Here is a 20,871-nt window from a genome sequence, read left to right as displayed (position 1 = left end):
AATATGCAACACACAATATAGTAAAAATAAGATCAACAGCCTGATGTTGCAAGTCAAGCCTCATCATGTTCTGCCCCGATGTGCCTGTTTGTTTACATACTTGAACCAGCATGTTCCTGTTAGCCAGCAGGTCACACGCTTGCTATAAAAAGACCGGGAGACATACCTATCTCTTTACACCTGCTCCTCATCTTTCGAAATCTCACTGCCCCTTCCCCTTTCCACCTCCTCTTCCTCCTGCCTTGACCTTTCCCACTCCTCTTCCACTTTCTTCTCCTGTCTTCTCTGCTTCACACTGTGCTGACTGCTAGCCAATAGGTGATGGCTTTTGTTAATGTGCAGCACTCCTTTTCAAGTACAGTCTTCTCCTGACACACGTGCACACACACAGAGATACACGCATATGCACGCACACACACACCTCTGCATGAGGGAGCAACAGAAAGACTTGACATTCTCTCCTGACTATATTCAAGCGTCTCTTATCATTTCCTCCATCCTGCACTTTGAAGAAGTAATAGCTGCAGATCAGAGTGCATGTTGATCTTTCCTCAAACAGCAGACAAGACACCGCATTTTTTTTAATTTCTGTGCTCTCTTATCACATTGTCACTGTCAGATGAAAACCTTGCATCTCCAAAATGTCACCTTTCAGGAAGATAAACAGCCTTGCTTTTAGCTTGACTAGCATCCATTTGGAGTTTATCCAATGGGTTTTGAAAAGCTTTCAGAAACCCAAAGAGGTCGCAGAATTGTTTCAAATGAAGTTAAAACATGAAAATCACCAAAATTTGAGTTGCGAGGTTTTCACCCAACAGCGATGATATGCTGTGTGTGTGTGTGTGTATGTGTGTGTGTTTGAATCATGTCGTGCTGTTAAACCATGCAAAGATCATCGCTTATCATTCACAAACACACATATACACACACTCACAAAAAGTCAGTCAGACACCTATCCACAGTTAGTTTTAGCCTGACAACCAACAAAAGCAAAGCTTCCCTTTCTAGTTTCCAAAGTAGCATTTGCAGTTTAACTCACATACCTTAGTGGGACGCCTCCAAACTCATTCTTACTTTCATATCCAGATTCACAGTTCACAGAGCCCCCTATCTCTCTCTGTCACTCTCTCACTCTCTCTGTGTGTCTCTCTTGGACTTTGCTTGCTGTGACTCTGCTGGTTCAAAGCGGACTGAACTTGTGCTTAAAGCTACCGTGAAAGTCAGACTGACAACTCCAGTGTGAGATCCCAACAACACCAGCTGACTACTGACCTCCATCGCCCTCGAGGTGTGAGAGAAAACCACACACACACACACACACACACACATGCACACAAACAGGAAATAAGAGTCCTTTCTTCGGCATGAGTAACCCCGGGAGATGTGGTCTAGCTACTGTGGAACCAGTTCTCCAGAAACAGACGTCATGATGAAGCTGTAGCCCCCGACAGGATGACTAGCAGAGTGTTAAAACAACCTCACAGGGGAAATGAGACTACCTCCAGCTAGCCAGGGGCTACCTTAATGAGAGCATGCAGCCATATCTGAGCACACACACGGAGTGTCTGCATGCGTGTGTGTGGGCCTGGGCGATATGAACAAAATTAATATTAAAAAATTCTAAGAAATGATGCCGATATTGATATATAATGATATCTGTCAACATAAATCACTTGTTAAATAATCAAATTGTTGTGCACATTGAATTGCATGGTGTTACATAGTAGTATGATGAAACTCTGTAATTTTCAAATAATATTCCCTAATTTCTTTTAGATCTCATTTCGTGAGAGATTTTAATTTGCTTTTTATCATTACTTTAGACAACAGAATTGTGTATCACAACAACTTGATATCATTATTTCATCACAATTTGATTATGTTCAAAGATGATAACCGATAATATTCAATTATTAGCCAACCCTGCGTGTGTGTATGTGTGTGTGTGTGTGTGTGGGTGTGTATGTGTGCATGCGTCAGTAGTAGCGCATGATTCTGTATAAATGCCATGCTACTGACGTGAACGCTACGGTATAAGGACACACACATGAGCTTACGCACTGTGCCTCAGTTGTATATTGTTAGACGTGTGTGTGAATGAGTGTGTTCTTCCAGATAGGCCATGCCTGCTGGCTGATAATGCCATGCTGACAGTTGGATGGACGGAGGTCCAACCCACCTGATGAGGATCCCCATTTTCTCTTGTCCATTAAACAGGTGTGAGGGTTGCCTTATATAAGCGCTGTTTCAGCTCAACCAGTGTCCGAAATTAACTTTCTGGCCCACCTGCCAAGGGCTGCTGCACTAAAACTGTACCAAAACATTACCGGCCAAGACATTTTTTAACGGGCAAAAAATTAATATACATTTTCTATAGAAATATGTCCCCTACCCATTTTCAATGCTATGTTCTGTATGGAATCAGTTACTATAAATTTGCTCGCTCACTTATGAAGTTTGGAATTCATCATGAAGTGCAACAAAGTTTGAGAACATGCAAAGACAACTGAGGTATTCAATTGTTTCTGTCTCAAAAAGTTACCAGCCAGTGTGGCAGGTGGCCCTTACTGATTTATCCGCCAAAGATAAATTTCACCGAACCCTCAGCTCAACACTCACTGAATGCTCTCTGCACAAAACAAATCCTACAAGGACAATAATCACGGCTCAAAATAGTGTGAAACACATACACACACAAGCACACACACACACACACACTGAGTCCAAAAAACAGGAACTGGGTAAACAATAGCCAGTAATTACTAAACGCTGATCAACCTCTGAGAAGGTCCAGCGTCAAAACACTCCGCTCCGACGCAGTGATGAAGCTTCAGCTCGCTAATCACTGCTCAGTCTGGCCTCCCTCTCTACGGGACAGCCAGTGACTGAAAACAAATCTGAATCACTTCGTAGAGCCGCGGTGAAAACATCAACATCCTATCAGAGTCATTGTTCCTCCACAAGCTCCATCACACTCTTATATCCATACTTCCTTCCTTCCCCTCTGGCCCTCCAAGCTGCAAGTCCATAAGAATTATGTTACTGTGACTGTAGGCAACCGCTAACCTTATTTCTCACAGTAAAGTAGACTTGTTCATATTATCTAACTCATGTGAACGGCTGAGCATGTGAAATTGCATCTGGCTCAGACTAACCTGAGGTGATTAGTCTAGACCTGCAGCGATGCTCTAATTACCTCCAATATGATTATCCCCGATAACAAATAGATATCAAAGAGTATTTTAATTGATGTCAACACTCTCCTGCAAAGGATATGCAACTGTAGGATGTAGATGATTAACTAACATGCAAAAAACACCAGAGTCCCCATTGTTTTCCCATCTTAAGCAGTCAGGCAAAGTGAAACAGAGGTTAAGTAGCAAAAGAAACATCACCTTGTGGAGAATTATCCAATCAAAGAGGTGAGTGCTGTAGCTGTCGTGCCAGGCAAGTGTCCAGAGCTGGCTATAGAGGACTATATATAAACACCTCTCTAAATACTGAGTGTCCTCCCTCACTCCCACAGCCTCTCCGCACCTCTCACTATCTCTGTCTCTCGCTGTAATTATCTCTAATTCTCTGGCTATCTCTGTCACCGTATCTCTCTTCCCTGTCTCTCTGTCTTCTTCCCCCCTTGCCTTTCTGTCTGTCTGTGTGGCTAATTAATCTGTCACTATAATGTCAGCATAATGTAGTTTCAGACTTAGTGGACTCTCCTCTCTCTCTCTCTCTCCCTCTCTCTCTCTGTCTCTCTCTCTCTGTCTCTCGCTGTCTGCTGTGTGTTCAGCCACTCACTCTCCTAGGAGTCAAAAGTCATGTAAGAGTTCCAGTGTAGCCAGCAGTCCCTCTCTCAATCTCCTCCCTCTCTCTCCCTCCCTTCCCCTCTCTGCCCTCCCCCCTAGGCACTGCAACGTATCCAGGCCTGTCCCTGTTACTTATGAACAGTTCTCTCCCACCTAACATTCCCCCAACTACGAATACTCATTCCCCTCCCATTTCTTCCGAGGAGCATTTCATAGAGCCATAAAAGAGTAAACGCAACCAGAATACCCAGAACTCACCTCTCTGGCAATCAGTTGGTCCTAAGCTTCTTCAAGGTACAACCACCTCAAAAATATGCCAGGAATGTCAAGATAAAGAATGCAATACCCAAGGAGGAGCTGAGGAACAGGGAGTGTGTTTGTGGCTCTGTTTTGCTGGCTGCATTTTAGGGGTTGATTAAAAAAAGCAACAGTTGATCAAACAACAGGTTGCGGTTCCTCTTTTGAAATTTATACCACTATAGAAGCATGCGTCGCTCATGTTTGTTCCTCTTAAGATAAAAACACATCAAATTTTGACATGTAGAGAAATGCGCAAGGCTATTCTGACTACCTTTTTTACTAGAAAGCAGATATCCACAACAGCCATTAAAATTTTGCACCAAAGAGAGACATTATATATACATCTTTCATTGTGGAAGGCAGCCCTCACACTGTTGTTTGACTGGATTAATGAAAAGACTGATAAAGACTCAGATGAAAACAACAGGTGGACAGAGTTGTATGATTCAGGTTATAACAGTATTCTCAAGCCACTTGAGAGTTTTATGCATTGATGACAAACTCATGAATAGACCAACCTTGTGTATAATTGCTCCCAGCTCCCGACAGTAGCTGATTATGCTCTTGCTGGCGGTGTATCCACTAAGCTGGAAAAACTGATACCTGGATAGACATGGATTATACTGCATGAGAGACTGTATACAAGCAAGTACAACGGTTTCATTTTGCATTGGTAATTAGCAGGACAAAAGACAAAAATGTTGCTACAGAGTCACACAAAGAAAGAATGAAAGAGCAGACAAAGACAGACACAGGCCTTTAAAGAGCAGATAGGTATCAGTATTTTTAACAAGGGACAACAAATAAACACAGTGTGCCAGTGTGTACACCGAAACACTCACAATGAAGGCTACACCTCTAAATGATTTCAACATACAGGCATTCTCTTTAAACAAATATCTTACAGCCTTTTAATGCTGTAAACATGGCTGTGATTTTGCACCAACAAAAACGAAAAGATGCAGTACAGAACATTTTCTAAAAATACTGTCACTGCTGAATAAAATAGAAATTCGAGTGCTGCATATGTAACGATTAGATAACTCCCTCTTTACAAACCTGTTGAGCAGAGAGAAGAGTCCTTTGGCGGGGGTGATGAGCTCCACCACCACCTGCAGTATGCTGGCCGGCAGCCTGGTGGCGCTCTGCCCGTCGTAGGTGTTGATGCGCCAGCGGCCCTGGATGCCCATCTGGAGGGTGTGAGCGACGGCACGCAGCTTCTCTGTCAGGCCGCGCAGGTTCTCACCGCCCATACCGTACGTCTGGAGTGCGCACACACACACACACACACACATGCAGTCAGAATGGGTTAAAGGAAATCCCCCCCTCATACACTCCTACATTGTTACATATAATCAGTCTGTGATGTTCAATACATTCCAGGAGTTATTTTGTGATGAAGTGTTGTAATGAACTTTTTTGTTGTACCCACTTTCCTTCAACCTGTCTCGTCTATTTTTACTTCAGGTCGTGATTTCCTACATTTCCCACAGTGCCTTTGGACAGCACCCAGAGAATGTGCCTGCAGTTGTTGCATTTCAGCGGTGAGTTTGGAGAGAGCCATAGCGATAGTGATAGCAGGAGGGATTGCATAAAAAGAGTAAAAGAGCCAGTTTTTCCGGTTGAGAAAAAGTGAAAGTCGCGCCTCTTACACAAAACACAACGTGCCTTGTGGCTGCATTGCATTCTGGTCTATTGTTGATGTTTTAGATAGCTGAAAAATGTCCTGCTAGTAAACTCCATATAAATACCTGAACGTGTCGTCTATGTTTGGCCTTTTATCCATGGGAATAAGACAATGACACCACTAAACAACAAAATAGACCCAGAATTTCAAGGTACATTGCCAATAGCTGTTTTTAACAGCCTTAAACAAAGATATACTTATTTTCTTGTCATGATCTATGGTGACAATATGAATACTATCAGTGCTGGCACATCAAACCTAGTAGTAAAAGTAGTGAGTGCTAAAATAAATGCTCAAATAACATAAAAGCCCCTTCTCAGGACTACAGAGAGACAAAAGAGTTTCTCGTGTCTCTTTCATTAGCCTGTCATCACACTTCTCTGCTGAGTTGTGTGAGACGTGACCCTTCACAGACACTGCAGAGGGAGCAACTTGTTGTCCTGACCCACTCATCACTGGTCAAGAGGCTTGGTCTGTTCGCGGCTGGTAGTTACACATCAACCAGACTGAACAATCGTCCGTCAACAAGTGGTCATGAATTTTTCATGGACATTTCAACAATGTGGGCGTTAATTAAGTGACCATGTACTTGAAAGAGTGTGGTCTCTTCCATGTCAGTGTCTGATGATGTGAATGCACACAGAGAGAGGAAGGAGGAGAGAGAGAGAGACAGATACACACACATGCACACACACATACACTCTGTACTGCAAAAATTGAAACTATAAATCTCCATGTGGGTTCTTATGGTAAATCTTGTCTTTTGTGAAACGTATTTCCCACCAATGCGCTTATGTTCAGCTTTAACTGCAGAAAGACTTTGCTCACAAGCTATACCACGCTCATTCATTCAGACTTTGGGTTAAACTGCTGCTAATGCTAATGAGTTGTAATGACTATTTCAATCAGTATTGCAGTTATTTCAACAGTTGGACAACAAGCAGTTTAAGCAGCCTTAGCCATGGCCTGATGTTCATTGGCCGTTACGCCACCCGAGCTGGAACCTTGCCTGGGCACCGTCCCACTCAATTAGTCCTCCCCTGGAAACAAAGGCCATTCTGGGAACCGACTGCCACACACACACACACACACACACACACACATGCACACACACGAGCATCTCCACTGTTTACGTAACAGTTCTAAGACTCCCTCTCCACACTGAAAGGATGGAGAGAATGTGAAAGAGAAAGAGAGGGAGAAAAGGAGGAGTGCGCAGGGAGGGAAACTAATTAGGCAGCGGGAAAAAAAAACGGGAGAGAGAATCAAAAGGGAGGCGGAAGTGCTTTGTAGCCCCCGACTACAAACTTTCCCCAAAAATTTGCATGTAGAGTATTAGGCGCAAGCTTTTGTATTGACTCTAAATCTGCTTTGGTTGCAGTTGAAGCGTGACTAGTCCTCGTCGGAAAACTAAAATAGCTATATTATTATGATGTGCTGGACTGGGGGCAATCTGAAATAACACAAAAACGTAACACTCAAACTTATGCCGCATGCTGCTAATGGATGTGAGTGCAGTGAATGAAGCAGGACTTGTATGGCAACAAGAGCCGCTGTTGTGTATGTTGGCTGGATCTGCCCCAGACAGTCCGACAGCCGCTGGTTCGGCTACGCAAACAAGAGCAGGGTCACAAGAAAATGAACAAAACAGAGTGATGGCTGGCAAAAATAGCTCTCTGTGTTCGAGTATCAGAACATAGACAACAGCGCAGTAAGACAACAAGATGACTGTTCAGGAAATATCCAAAAGACCCCCATAGTTACGCATTCCCTCCCCAACACACAAGCCATACACCCACGTACACAGACACACACACACACACACACACCCTCCCTCACCAGAGAGCAGAGTTTCTCCACAGCCTCCAGTATGAGTTCCTGGTGTCCGATCTTATTGATTCCCAGCCTTTCCAGATCCTGAGAGGACAACTGGAGCAGCTCCAGACCCGACAGCTGCCACTCCGAGAACGGGTACTGCTGCAGGGGGGCGTCCAGGCCTGGCCAGAGAAAGCACACACACGCACGCACACACACACACACAGACAGGGACACATACACACATGCATGCACACAGGTACACACAGATACACCACATGTGAATGAACAGACAGAAAGTCACATGCATATACAGGCACAGGCATGCAGTGTGAGCATGGACAGAGGCATGAGATCAGTGGGGCTGCTGACATCCTCCTGACTGAAGCAGTAGAGAAAGACTGCAAAGGGGCTTCTGGTCTGCTGCATGTTCTGCAGGTAGGTATGGAAACAAAAAAAGCGTGCCTATATGACACTAGTTGGTTATATTGACTTATATATGACTCAGAAAATAATAAAATTAATTGCATTCATATTTTCGATGAACATGACATCTTTGAAGTAGGTAATAAAGCAGTCACACTACCAGTCAAAAGTTTGGACATACCTGATTGAATGTACTATGTTTTTCATTATCTTAAAGCCATTTTGATCTAAAGGCTTATGCTTAAATGCTTGAAATATGTTTTTTAGACAAATATAAATAGTGAAGTTGATGCCTATGTATGAATTTCTTTCCAAAGCCTTTCCAAATTATCTAAAATATAAGATAGTTTTGGTACACTTTTTTGGGTCACTGCATAATTCCCTTTGTGTTATTTCATAGATTTGATGTCTTTATTATTATTCTAAATTTTTAAAAAATTGTAAAAATAAAGAAAAATGCGTGCGTCCAAACTTTTGACTGGTAGTGTAAGTAATGACTTAGTAACTAGTGAAAACCCCTTCATAATAATAGATTTGATAATGTGCCATTACATGAAATAGCTCGCCTATTAACAGTCTATAAGGCCTATAACCTAATAGATTTCCCCCCATAACTGCATGAGAAACTATTAATCCACGCACTTTACAGTAAGTGCAGTTAGTGGGCAGTTTATAAGGCAGGTGGGCTAGTCTCTACTCGCTGATACATGACAGCTCTGGGCAAACAACAGGCTATAAGTCATTATATCTGCACAGAAATCACAACTTGACTCCCACTCTAACTCAACATGCCCTGCGAGTGGAAAACAAACTGCAGTGTATTTATAAAGAGTTTGGCTCGCCTGTTGACACTGAACCGAATAAGACTGTTGTGGCTCTCTCTCTCAGCACAGGCCACTTCCTCATTCCACCTCCACCTTTCCCTTCCAAGAGGATTTGTGTGGCGCTTCTATTTGCGACTTGCTGTCCGAGCCAGAATACCTGTGAGGCGATCAAGGCTTAAAAAAAAGAAAAAGAAAACCCCGCAATGGTCCTCACCTTGGAGCCATTCGCTGACTCTCTCCTCGCTCCACGACGTTATAGGCTCCATGCTCGGAGTCCTGCTGCAGTCGCTTATTCAGATCCAAGGCGTCCTCGCCGACTTCTACTTCTCCGGATCGCTGGAAGAAGGAAAAGTTGATCCTGATTTGGAGCCCGACGATGACGAACGGCACTCCCCCTTACAGGTAGGCCTACAGGTAAGCGTCCCCTGCTGTCCGCCAATGGTGCGGAGCTGTCAGGCTCGAGCGGGAAGACAGACCCTCCTCCGCCCTGCTCATACCTGGAGGAATGGTGTGTGTGTGTGTGTGTGTGTGTGTGTGTGGTGCTGCTACTGTAGCACAACTTCCCTCAAAGTTTACTTTCAAGCAGGTTTACAACGTCATCCTTACGCGAAAAAATCTAGCAAATAAATAACACATTTTAGAGGGGTAGGCTGCTATATGATACCATACTTTGTATCCGTATAGTTATAGGAATATGAGTGGCCTATTACAAAGATATTAAAATGATGCCATAGGAAATAAAAAAAAAAAAAATGCTATTAAGTACGATTAGGTCACTCATAAATTCACTATTGAGTACCACAGATCCACTATAAGTCCCTATACAGTGATTCCCACCCCTCCCACCCCCTACAACACACACACACACACACACACACACACACACACACACACACACACACACACACACACACATACACACACTTGGGGCTGTGTGAATGGTACTAAGGTTTCAGTGTTTACTTTCACGGATTGATTATCACAACACTTAAGATAGACGCTGTAAGTGGAAAAATAACAGTTCTTACTTAAGATCAGCAGGTCTAATCCTCTTTGTCAAGTCCACTGGTGAGTCTCCTCTCTTGGGACTGGGAAGGAAATGTTTCCTATTTAAATTAATTGAACTGAGTTGACTTGCGGGCCCCCTTGTGAAAAACTCTTTCCTTTGCTTTATCAATTTTTAATGAATGTGCAATGAGATTCATGTAAACATTTGCAGTGTGAGTTGCTTGCTAAATTATTCACAGTATCAACAATTACATAACATGCTGCATAACTTTATACCTGAGTAATTCATTCATACATAATTTATACATATTACATAACTACACAGTTTATTTTGCTTGGTATATATAATATGTGCATGATATATTTATCAAGAGAACAGTAGAATCCACAGAACATACAGAATTGTTATGAGGATACTGTGGATGTGCTATATTGTGTCTTGTGGTTATTCATTGAGACTTACATGGCCTCTTGGGGGATTTAAAGGTCTAGTCCGCTTCTCTACTTACCTCATTATCATTTATTTTCCATAAGCACATATTGTAATAACTGGGAAACAATCATGGACACTGACCCTGAGGCTCAAAGTCTTTATTATGTTGAATGATTACCAGCATAAAAATAAACATTATGCATAAGCTCTAAAAGTAGACTGCAGGACATAACATCACAGTCCAAGTGATGCATGCAATTGATCAAAATGTTACTTTTACAAATCTTTGAAGCTGCTTATGCTCAGTTCTTGGTTATTAGATTATGTCTGATACCTTAAGGAGAGATTTTAGCATCTGTGAATGAATCAACAGTAGGAAATCATCACCAGTGTTTCTTGTGCACTTTGGGACTGTAGTATTTACTGCACAACAATCCCAAACTAATCTGATGTTGAATGTTCCCCCAGAAGTAAAGGGCAGCCCCTGATGAAAAGGTTAGCCATGAAAGAGCTGCCCTCTGATATCTGGCACCCCCTGCTGTTCTTCTCTTTCAACCAAGAGAAAGAGACAGAGGGAGGGGAAAAGGGAAAGGGTGAGGAGAAAAGTCTGACTTTCATATGTCAATAGGCTAAATGGCACAGTGTCCCTATGCGTTTGGTGTATATGCTTCATATCAACATCTTCAAATGTCTAGAGAAAGATCTGTTGGGCCACATTTTAAAAATTCTAGCCCTATGGTACTGTCCTGGTAGAAGAAGGCTTCATCTGAGATTGCTTCAGATAGAAACCATATTTATTTGAAATCTGAATGGTTTGTCATGAAACTCCTCCAAATGCTTGATAGGGTTTGACATATGGGTTGCATTATTTAAGCATAGGTTTAAAGTGTATTTTTTCCCCCCAAAACCCCACGTAGGTCCTCCTCCAGGGACAGAAGCGTATTTTTTGTATTCCCTGTGTATTCCACGTGCATGTGTGTAAAAGCTGTGCAGAATAGCGACAGACTATGTGTTACATGCCCTCATTTTGGCCTGTGTCTATCATACCATCTAATGTCCATAGATCAAGATTGGTAGAGGGTTTAGGCAATGAATACGAATGCTGACTGGATCACTGCTGAGCTTCAGTTGAGTCAAGATGCACTCTAAAATACACAACCGAGATTGAATGTAAGACATCAGTCCAGTTTACAATGATAGTCTGATCAATCGAGGCTGATCTTAGATAATGGAAACATACTGGATTGCAAAATTCCTACCTATTCTTGCCTACGTGTTGAGTGGAAAATTGTAGCTTATAACAAGTACCACCCCGTGCTTTTGTATACTCTCATGCTGTCAAGCTGAATCTGATCTGAAGTATTGTCACCAGTCATTTGTACTTACTGATTTGGAAAATTACTTGGAAAGTACTTTACAATGGCATGATTCACAGTGAAAATCAATGACATGATGATGTGTTAATGTGGCCTGTTTTTGCTCCAAATAGCCTTACTATCAAGACCATGGCTTGCCTTTTTGCCCAGCCCAAATACCTGAGACACAGATTCAAGTCCCAACGTGTTGTTTCTGCTTGACAGCACAGCGATTAGCCTACTACAGTCATAAGCTTTTGGACTCAGTGGTCTCTGTCTTGCGTTAGGAGTCGCTGACATTACTGTAAGAAATAGTGTAGGTGACAAAGGAGAGGAGTACATAATAACTAACAATGGTAAAGTAAGTATTTTACCATGTTAGACCATCTGACCATAGTCTTTTTCTCTCTCTCTCTCTTTCTCTCTCTCTCTCTCTATCTATCTCTCTCTCTCTCTCTCTCTCTCCTCCTCTCTCTCTACTACTGATCAATACTATCCTCCCAGTCCATCTGCAAGCCGACTGTCCTTTTATCCGTCTCTGTGATAAATGATAACTCCACTGATGTTTGCAATCCAATTATGCTGTAGCCTATTTATTCGTCATTTCTGCATGGCATGGAGCCAGATTGAATTTTGAATCATTACAATGCTTCTGTCTTCTCCTGCCATAGAGTCAGTCAACAAAGATTGGATAATTACCCTTGCTCCACTACTGAGCAGCTAATTAATTGGTTCTATGCTGCAGCCCCATTAGGAGAGCACTGATCCCTGCACTGCAGACACATCCTCATTGAACTCAACTGAGAAGGAATTATCATCAAAGGTCTGGAAGTGCTCTTCTTGAAACCTAATACACCCAAAGTATTATCTATAGCACTGAAGTGACACATATAAATGTTGCCACAGGGAGAACTCTGTCCATTAGTCTGTGTTGAATTTAATATTCAGTACTGTAAGTCAGTTACAGTGAGTGTATGTACTTGCTGGGATGCTCTGGTCTTTAAGTGGAGCCAGCGCCTCTATTGCCTCTGTTGCATCAACAGATTAATCCCTTGGATTATCGAAACCTTTCACTTTAAGAATGAACTCTATTTTAATCTACTTTAGATGCATTACAGCTTTATTCATCTTTCAAAGGGTGGGTAGGACAAAGAAAGGGAGTAAAAGAGACGATTAATGAAGACCTTTACCGGCTATTTCATTCAAGGTAATTGTAATTTGTCTTTTCGATTATGTCAACTAGATTTACATGTGCAAAGACATGCCACACATGCACTTGCACACACACACACACACACACACACACACACACACACACACACACACACACGCACACGCACACACACACATAGTGTAACAGTTAAATTTCTGCTGCCTTGCTTGATGGCACTACAGTAGTGGTGGGCACCACAATTGAACACTGAGAATTGTGAGAGCAATTTCTATGCATCTTGATACAGCGTGGTTAAAGTGAATATGATCCTAGTGAATGTGAATGTATTTGCATTTTAATAGCTTTGTTTACTGCTATGTGTGTATATAGAGAGGAGGACACTACATGATTCATTTTTTTCCTCTGTTACTCTGCTCACTCTCTCTCTCCTCCATGTCTTTGGTTTCAGCTCAAAACATATTAGATAGCTTATGTCCCTGTCTAGGTTTTTGACAGCCCCTCAACACACATATGCACACACACTTCACTCCTGCGTCAATCCAACAACAAATCACGAGGAGTCTTGCTCCATTGCACATGGATGGCAGGCTGGGCTGGACTGAGTCATATTACCCATGATCCTTCATTTCCAGCCTACGGTGGGGTAGGGGTGTCCCTGGGGTCTCTGCCCCTCGATGGGAGACACCTCTGACTCACGACTGTCGCCTATGATGTCATTACGGCATAATAAGGAGAGAGGAAGCAGAGATTCCCTGTTGCCCCTATATGGCCATTAGTTGAACATCTGTGTTCTTACGTGGCAATTTAATGGAAACTCTTCCCTGCAGTCAGAATGGCTATATACCATATCTGACACTATCAATGCATAAATCAATTAATGTACTATTAGATAAGGACTACTTTTACAGGAAGCTGTTTCCTCCTAGCCACCAGCGACCTTTATCAATACAGCGTATTGATTTTTGAAGAATAAAACTTTTAAATCTGTTCCCTATTCTCAAGCTTCTCAGACATGGATCTTCTTATTTTTCCTTCTTCCTATCGATCCTCTTTTTATTACACCCTGCGCTGCCACTTTCACTGCAGGGTCATACTGTATGTCTGGAATTTATCATATCTTCCAGCGGGGCCATAAAAAGTGAGAAATGTTCAGCATCCATCTGATCTACTGGCACCCTTGGGGAGAAGAGGAGAGAGTGGCAGTTATCTATACATAATGGAGACAGGGGGGAAAAAATGAGAGGAGGGGGATAAGATGAGAGATGTTGAGGGAGGAAAAGAAAAGGAAAGAGAAAAGAGGGGAGCCAGAAGAAAATGGAAGAGAAGAGAAGAGAAGAGAAGAGAAGAGAAGAGAAGAGAAGAGAAGAGAAGAGAAGAGGGAAGATGAATGACAAGACCTGTGGTGCAGCTGCACTAAATAACAAAGACCAATATGGCGTTATGAGGTACCATGAGGTTACCCATAGAAGCTGCTTATCCATCACAGAGACCAACTGAGGGGTTAATTAGAGCTCAGGGATGCCATTGACTTTGAGCGTTACATACAATGTGAGTGTGATGGATAACCCTCCCCCTAGGTGGCGTTATCTCACCTTCCAACCGCCCTCTGAGTAATGTGGTATGGATTCCTTAGAAAACACATTAGCTTTGGAGGGAAAAGGAAAACATGATTTAGCTTTTTTTTTTTTCTCCCTTCAAAGACTTCCCTCTCTGGACTAATGCTGGGTTGTTAACCTTTGAAGCTGATGCCCTGGTGTGTGGAAAATGTGGAGGAAAAGGTACCAGCAAACAGGCATAAAAATACATCTATTCTGTTGTTGAGCGAGCGCAAAGAGTCGCACTATTGTGCTTTGTACAGTGTGAACATGTTATGTGTGTAGAAATAAATCATTTAGAGAATAGACATGGTAAATTGACATATTGATTAAAGATACCACTTCTGACATGAGTAAATAACTGCACTATGATAGCTGTACTTTAGTGAACAGACGAGGTGTTGCATGTTAACAGCTAACTGTCAGAAAGAGCTACAAACGTGGCTGTTATTCCACTATTAGATACAAAGTCCAAAAGCCTGTGAGTTATGTGTGTCAGGGACTTGATATGCAATTACACAAGATAGGAGGAGATGTCGCATAGAGAGTGGCATATGTTGAATTAGTAACAGGTTGGCATGATGAATACATACAGTATGCTGCAGTAGAGAGGCCAGCCAACGGCTTTTAGCAGCATTTTGCATATAGATAGAGCGCACGCTGATCTGAACAGAGACACCACATCAGATACTCCGTGCTCTGTTCCGTTTGATTTCATTTTTGTTTCCATGAAATGCCATGCCTTCATCTTAATTTGAATCAAAAATGTATCTGATCCTCGCCGAGGTGGTTTGATGCTCTCTAGTTGCCAATAGTAACCAAAGCTGGCCAAGAGCAAAATCCACTCAGCAGTGAATGGAGCAGAGAAGGGCTGAGGGTGGATGGGCGTATTATTATATCACTGAGGATTACAAGGACCATTAGAAAAGCTATTGTCAATGAAAAACATGTTGCATCAATGTAGTGTCCGGACAGTATCAAACACCACTGGTCACGATCTATTCTATTCTATTCTATTCTGCTCTTTCAATTGCATAGTATTGTGTAATCAATTATGTAATTTTGCAACAGTGTGTGACAATAGGGTTGTTTTTAGACCTAAAGGTAATAGTGGTGCAGGTCTAAAGGCAATGTGCTCTAAATAGGTTTCAGTAAAATGAACAAAATACTGTAGTTTGGGAAAGGCAGATCCACTCAGCTTCACTCCAGACAAGAAAAGCCAGCTGTACACACTCTGCATTGCCCTGCCATTCCATCTTTTTGGTGATCATGATAATTCATGATCGCAGTTTACAAGCACCACCGCATCTCTTCCACCCTCTTTTGCTGTCACGGATGATTGACAGGTTTTCCTCTGAAGGCCAATCACGAACAGAGGATGCGCTCTGCTTTTCTCAGGTGCACCTGCTGCACCACTGGCATCAAAGCAGGCCGTTCATTCAGTACAATCTGCATTACGTATTTGCAGTTCATCTGGCCACCAGATGATGGCATGTGCAAAGCTGGGCGGAACAAGAAGAAAAGTGGGCTGGATGAAATCCTATTGGAGTCTGCCAATAGCAGCTCGGGTTGGTGCCTTCTCGTACTACAGAGCCACACTGAGGTCTTTGCGCACATCGCACCGTTGGGGATCTGGTGGACAGAGCGGAGTCCCCCTCACTGTCTGAGACAAATCACAAGCACACAGGGAAGAAAAACGGAAGATTTGATACGTCGTCGATTGCAAAGCCAGCACGGACTCTTGGTTTATTCCTCCTGGTGGCATTAGGCTCCTGCACAGCACTACCAAGGGAGCGTGGATCACACCGGTCGGGACTGCTCTCTTCTCCCTCCTGTCAAACCCGAGTAGCCAACGCGCGTACCTGGAAAGACGGGGTTTTCTTTGTGTTTAAGGTGTTTTCAGCTGGATTACCATTTTCAACAAATATTTTGAAGTGGCCAGCCGACGACGACGTCAAATCAAGGGATTACAATTGTTTATAAACCTCTCGTGCTTGCTGCGCCTGCATGCGCGTCTTCTTCTTTCAGCAGACAGCAAAGTGCTTGTAAATCTCCTCCACCTGGACTTGGGACCGGAGCAGGAGCTTCCCGGTACACTGCATTTGACAGGAGCGGCTCCAAGAAATCTGGGGAGACCAAACTCGTACTTCAGAAGCTGAGGGGAAACTCCATATCCTGCAAAAATGCCTCTTGCACAGATCGCGGAGCCATGGCCCACCATGGAACTAGTGCAGCTAGAGACGGAGGTAATGCATCTGAGGTGAAATATGTCGATGCTGTTCTGTGACCTTTATCTAATTAAATTAAGCTTGGTCCTTTTTACTTTAGGTTCAAGTCAAACGTGAAAAGGTGAACACGTTTTGTTTTAATGAAAGCAGCGTTTTGATGAGCATGAAGCCCTGCCTCAATCATTAAGGTGTTGAGTAGTCCCCGCTTTCTAGAAGAAGTCGAGCTGATCGACCGTACTGGACAATTGAATACTTCATCGGCCTATAAAAGTATTAACTGGTAGCCTACGGTTTACTAGCTGGGGTGAAGAGACTGAATACATCGCCTAATTCATAATTCATAGTATAGGCTACTTTAAAAAAAATGAGGTAGCCTATGTATTTTTGAATGTAACTTATTTGACTTAACTTACTTGATGAATAGGTTGGTCTCATTCCAGAAGATTTGTCACTAAAGATATAGTGCCTCTGTTTACCACTTCCATTCTAGGCCTATATAGGCACCTACATTTTGGAAACATAATGACGGTACTGAATGATAATTGTTTTTTACTGAATCCAACAGGAAAACCATAGGTCTACCTTGTTCACTGATTCCAGTAGAAGCCTACTTTGTGGCTTTTCTTTCTCAAGTCTTAACCAGTAAGGAGATGATTCATCACTACCCATTCATTTGAGACTTTTTAGCTGGGTCCACAAGTATAGATTAAACGGGAATACAGCTCAATTTAGAAATCCACACATAGCACAGTCTAATTTGTAGGCTACTTGAGGTCATGAGCAACTCTCTCCCAAAGCTCAAAACTAGAGAGGCAAGACTGATCTGTGATCTCAAAGCAATGTACAGTCTCATGCTTCACTGATAATCATCCAGGGTGTTCTCACCTTTCTGTGCGGAGGCATGCATTTAGACTGCCATCACAAAATAGGAGATGGGACAAACTCTTGTCTGCTTATGGGAGTCATTAGTTAATGGTCACTAATAGCATAAAGGCCATGCTATTCCAGGGGTGGCATTACTGAGCATGGAATTTAATAAAGATTTCATATAGCCTACTTATTTTTCTTATAAATCCTAAATGGATTGCTGACTCAGTTGTATTTCCTGTACTCCACACATAAACACCAAGCACACTCTTATTATTCTGACGTAGCAGGCTGCATCATAGACAGATCATCATTATTCATCAACTTTTTGTATGCTTCTTCCATGGACTGGTTGCAAAAATGATACTGCACGCCACCACTAGAGCATAAATAGCATTGATATTTTGGGTCTGTTTGCATGATCCATACTAAATTTTAAAATATTGGTGATTTACTGCAGTATCTTTATTTGTGCTTGTGCTCAAATAATACAGATTTGCACTGTAGGGACTCTCAAACTCATAATGAATGGTACAATGGGAATGGCCCCTCTCCTGAACCTCTTTGCAGCATTTCTGTCACATGTCTGTTCTTCAAATAGTCCAAGGAGCCAAACTGAGCCAAAAGCCGGAAGCTTTTAGTTTAGTTAAATTGCTCACACAAATGATAAAAACGGAAAGAGAGAGGAAATACAAACTGTGCGGGTGAGGCAAAGAAATTCCAAGGGGCTCATCAAGACATCTCACCTAACGGAAAAAAAAATAAGATGACAAAGACCGCAAAGCAGATCAGAGCATATCAAAGTGAGTCAATTTCACACTGATCATGTTAATGAGAAAATCTTTCCTGTGGCATCTTTAAATTTCCTGCTCAGCAATCCCATCAGTTATGGACGGCACATTGCAGGGTTGAGAAACTTTTTGGAGACAAGTTTTCTTTTGGCATGCAGCACCCTGGGTTAATCCTGTATGTAATCGTCATCCCAGGCTATGTGCTTACCTTGCAAAGGGTCTATGCAGCAACCTGTGGCACATTAGGCTGAACTGGTTTAAAGTAAATCACTCACTGTGTTTCTTCCTGCTTGTAATTGGATATCTGTCGGATTGTCTAGCTGTAAGAATGAGCTCTTGTGAATTAGCCCAGTTAGTTAGGCAGGTGAAGCAAGTATCTGATTCTGTGTTTTGTGTCTCATCGATGAATAGCTCGGTGCACGTATGCACATTACGTGGTGTCCTCAATCGGCTTTGCAGATCAGAGCAATTAATGAATGCATCTCACCAGATCTGCCTGATTATAAATGAGGCTCCTTTTTTTCTCTCTCTCTCTCTCCCTGGATCCTCTTCCTTTACTTCTGAATAATACTCCTATCATCAGACAGAGTTAAAACTTCATAGCAGATGGAACACAAAGAAAAAGATGTTGAGGAAATGAGGTGAGAAGTAGTTTGCCCTATTCCCAAAACCCAAATTTGCTCATTAAACTTGTTCATGGCATTCCAAAGAAGCCTCACATTAATGAATCTGCCACTGCCTCTGTGCTGAAAAGATGTATTTCTAGTCATCCCAAGAGTACTACTACCAAGGACGCAGGAATTATCGATTGCGCACTTGGAGATAGCTGTGATTAATTCGATTACAACAGTCTGTGCCAGTCAGAGTGGGATCTGTGCCATTTAGCTCTGTCACCAACCTACCAGCCAGCTGTGCTCTTTGGTTCCTGCTGGCACATGAGAGGGACAGCTAAGGGCTCAGACTGATTGAGTGGAGAAAGGCAGATTGGAGACCATGCCGGTGAACAGTTTTTGGAGAGACAAAGGGAGACTCAGCAAAGGGAGATAGCCAAGACATACGGGCAGATGGACCAACAGACAGACAGCGTTGGCTGAGAGAGCGTAGGCCGTGATAGAAGAAGTTTATTATTCTTGGCCTACATGATCAGAAAAATCACCTTTTGTCAATGAAACACCATTCTCAAGTCTATTTTATACAGTTTCTCATCTAAAAATGCCAACCTGCATGCACAGAATGATGTGGTATAATATGCCAGTTGAGGAGAAGTGTGTTTCCTCGTCAGTCAGTGTGTGCGCGCATGGGTTTTGAAGCCAGAGAAGGTGTCATGAATGGGAATCAGATCGACTGCCTCTTGTGCTGGATGCTGAGGCAAAAACAACAAAGAAGTGCACAAAGGGAGTCATCCAAAGATACGTGTTTGATTGACTCCTTTTATCATCAAACCACGTCTGGTGTGTATTAACTAATCCTCAGTGAATCATCTCGGATAAATGCACTTCAGCAAATCATCCCTCATCCATCCCAGTTGAGTCATGATCACCTGCATCAGCCACAGGCCTTACTGGGTTAATGTGATCTGATGTGATCTGATTCACAGTCCTAGCACTCTGTTAGTTTTTGCAGATTTCCACTGCAGATATGCTATGTGTGACCCACCACCCTGACACTGGTGCAGATCTTTACTAGGGCTGAGAGATATTGACAAAAAATCTAACTTTTTTTTATCAGCAATTTTTTAGAACTTTAAAATTGTTTAAAGAAAAGTGATTTAAAAAAAAAAAAAAAAAAGATGTCAGTGTGCAGAATTTACTGAGTTTGAGTATGATGAAACGTTTTGATTCATTGATTCATGATTGTTTTTTTCAGATTAATTGTTCAGCTCTAGTCTGTCTTCAGGCCATCTTGAAATGGTCCCACATTATGAAGTTATACAGCTTAAATGAATCGATCGACTCCCTAGGCAGTGGCTAGGTTTTTCCCACAGTCACGTCTATAGACTCTTCATGTGTCAAAAATGAGATTGGAATTTTATTCTCCTGAAAGGTGGGAAGAGGAAAGACAGAGCAGGACTGTACAAGCCTAGAGGTAGAAGGAGAGAGCGAGGGAGTTGGTTCTATTGAAGTTGAGTCTTTGTGGTTCTTACGCAACCAGCCATGTAGAGAGAGAGTTTAGGGTTAATAAACGGAATGTGTGCCATTGTCTAGCCTGAGAGCCAGGCGTGGTCAACAGTGTACACACAGCTACTTGTGTGTGTGCATGCTCTAGAACATGCACAGGTTCAGTTCACATGCATGCCTTGCTCTGTGTGTATTTGTGTGTGTGTGTGTGTATGTGTGTGTGTTGGCTTAGCTACAGCTAATCTGGGTGTGACCTGTGGAGCACCTGGGCACAGCTACGGGAGTGGAGGATGGGGGGTGGGGGTTGGGTGACTGCATAGGGGCATGTGATAACACAGCCCCGAGCTTGATAGGTGCCCTGTGTAAAGTCCTCGTTCTCTTTGACTCTTTGACTTTTGGAGTTACAAGTTGTAATGCTAGTGAAGCAAAGACTGCAGTGTCCATTCGC

At 42.6% G+C, this 20,871-nt stretch overlaps 2 protein-coding genes across 4 annotated transcripts in view; one reads left to right on the top strand and one right to left on the bottom strand.

Annotated features, from left to right (window-relative positions):
- Nucleotides 1–9,232, bottom strand: part of cnksr1 (connector enhancer of kinase suppressor of Ras 1) — a 30,271-nt gene extending 21,039 nt beyond the window's left edge. For both annotated transcript variants that reach the window (XM_071910209.2, XM_071910210.2), the window contains exons 1-4: nt 9,070–9,232; nt 7,630–7,787; nt 5,163–5,365; nt 4,622–4,706 (exon numbers count right to left, since the gene is read on the bottom strand). In XM_071910209.2, coding sequence (XP_071766310.2) covers nt 4,622–4,706; nt 5,163–5,365; nt 7,630–7,787; nt 9,070–9,121 — 498 coding nt within the window. In that variant the 5' untranslated portion in view covers nt 9,122–9,232. The remainder of the gene's footprint in view (nt 1–4,621; nt 4,707–5,162; nt 5,366–7,629; nt 7,788–9,069) is intronic.
- rps6ka1 (ribosomal protein S6 kinase a, polypeptide 1) overlaps nt 9,101–20,871 on the top strand; it is a 55,645-nt gene continuing 43,874 nt past the window's right edge. Inside the window, exon 1 of one of the 2 annotated variants that reach the window (XM_071910213.2) lies at nt 9,101–9,257. In XM_071910213.2, coding sequence (XP_071766314.1) covers nt 9,120–9,257 — 138 coding nt within the window. In that variant the 5' untranslated portion in view covers nt 9,101–9,119. Of the gene's footprint in view, nt 9,258–16,043; nt 16,667–20,871 lie in introns of those variants that run through there. The other variant, XM_071910216.2, reaches the window with a different exon arrangement.

The sequence above is a fragment of the Centroberyx gerrardi genome, chromosome 17, assembly GCF_048128805.1.
Source record: "Centroberyx gerrardi isolate f3 chromosome 17, fCenGer3.hap1.cur.20231027, whole genome shotgun sequence".
In the NCBI taxonomy this organism is placed as follows: Eukaryota; Metazoa; Chordata; class Actinopteri; order Beryciformes; family Berycidae; genus Centroberyx; species Centroberyx gerrardi.
This window is presented reverse-complemented; position numbering and strand designations above follow the sequence as displayed.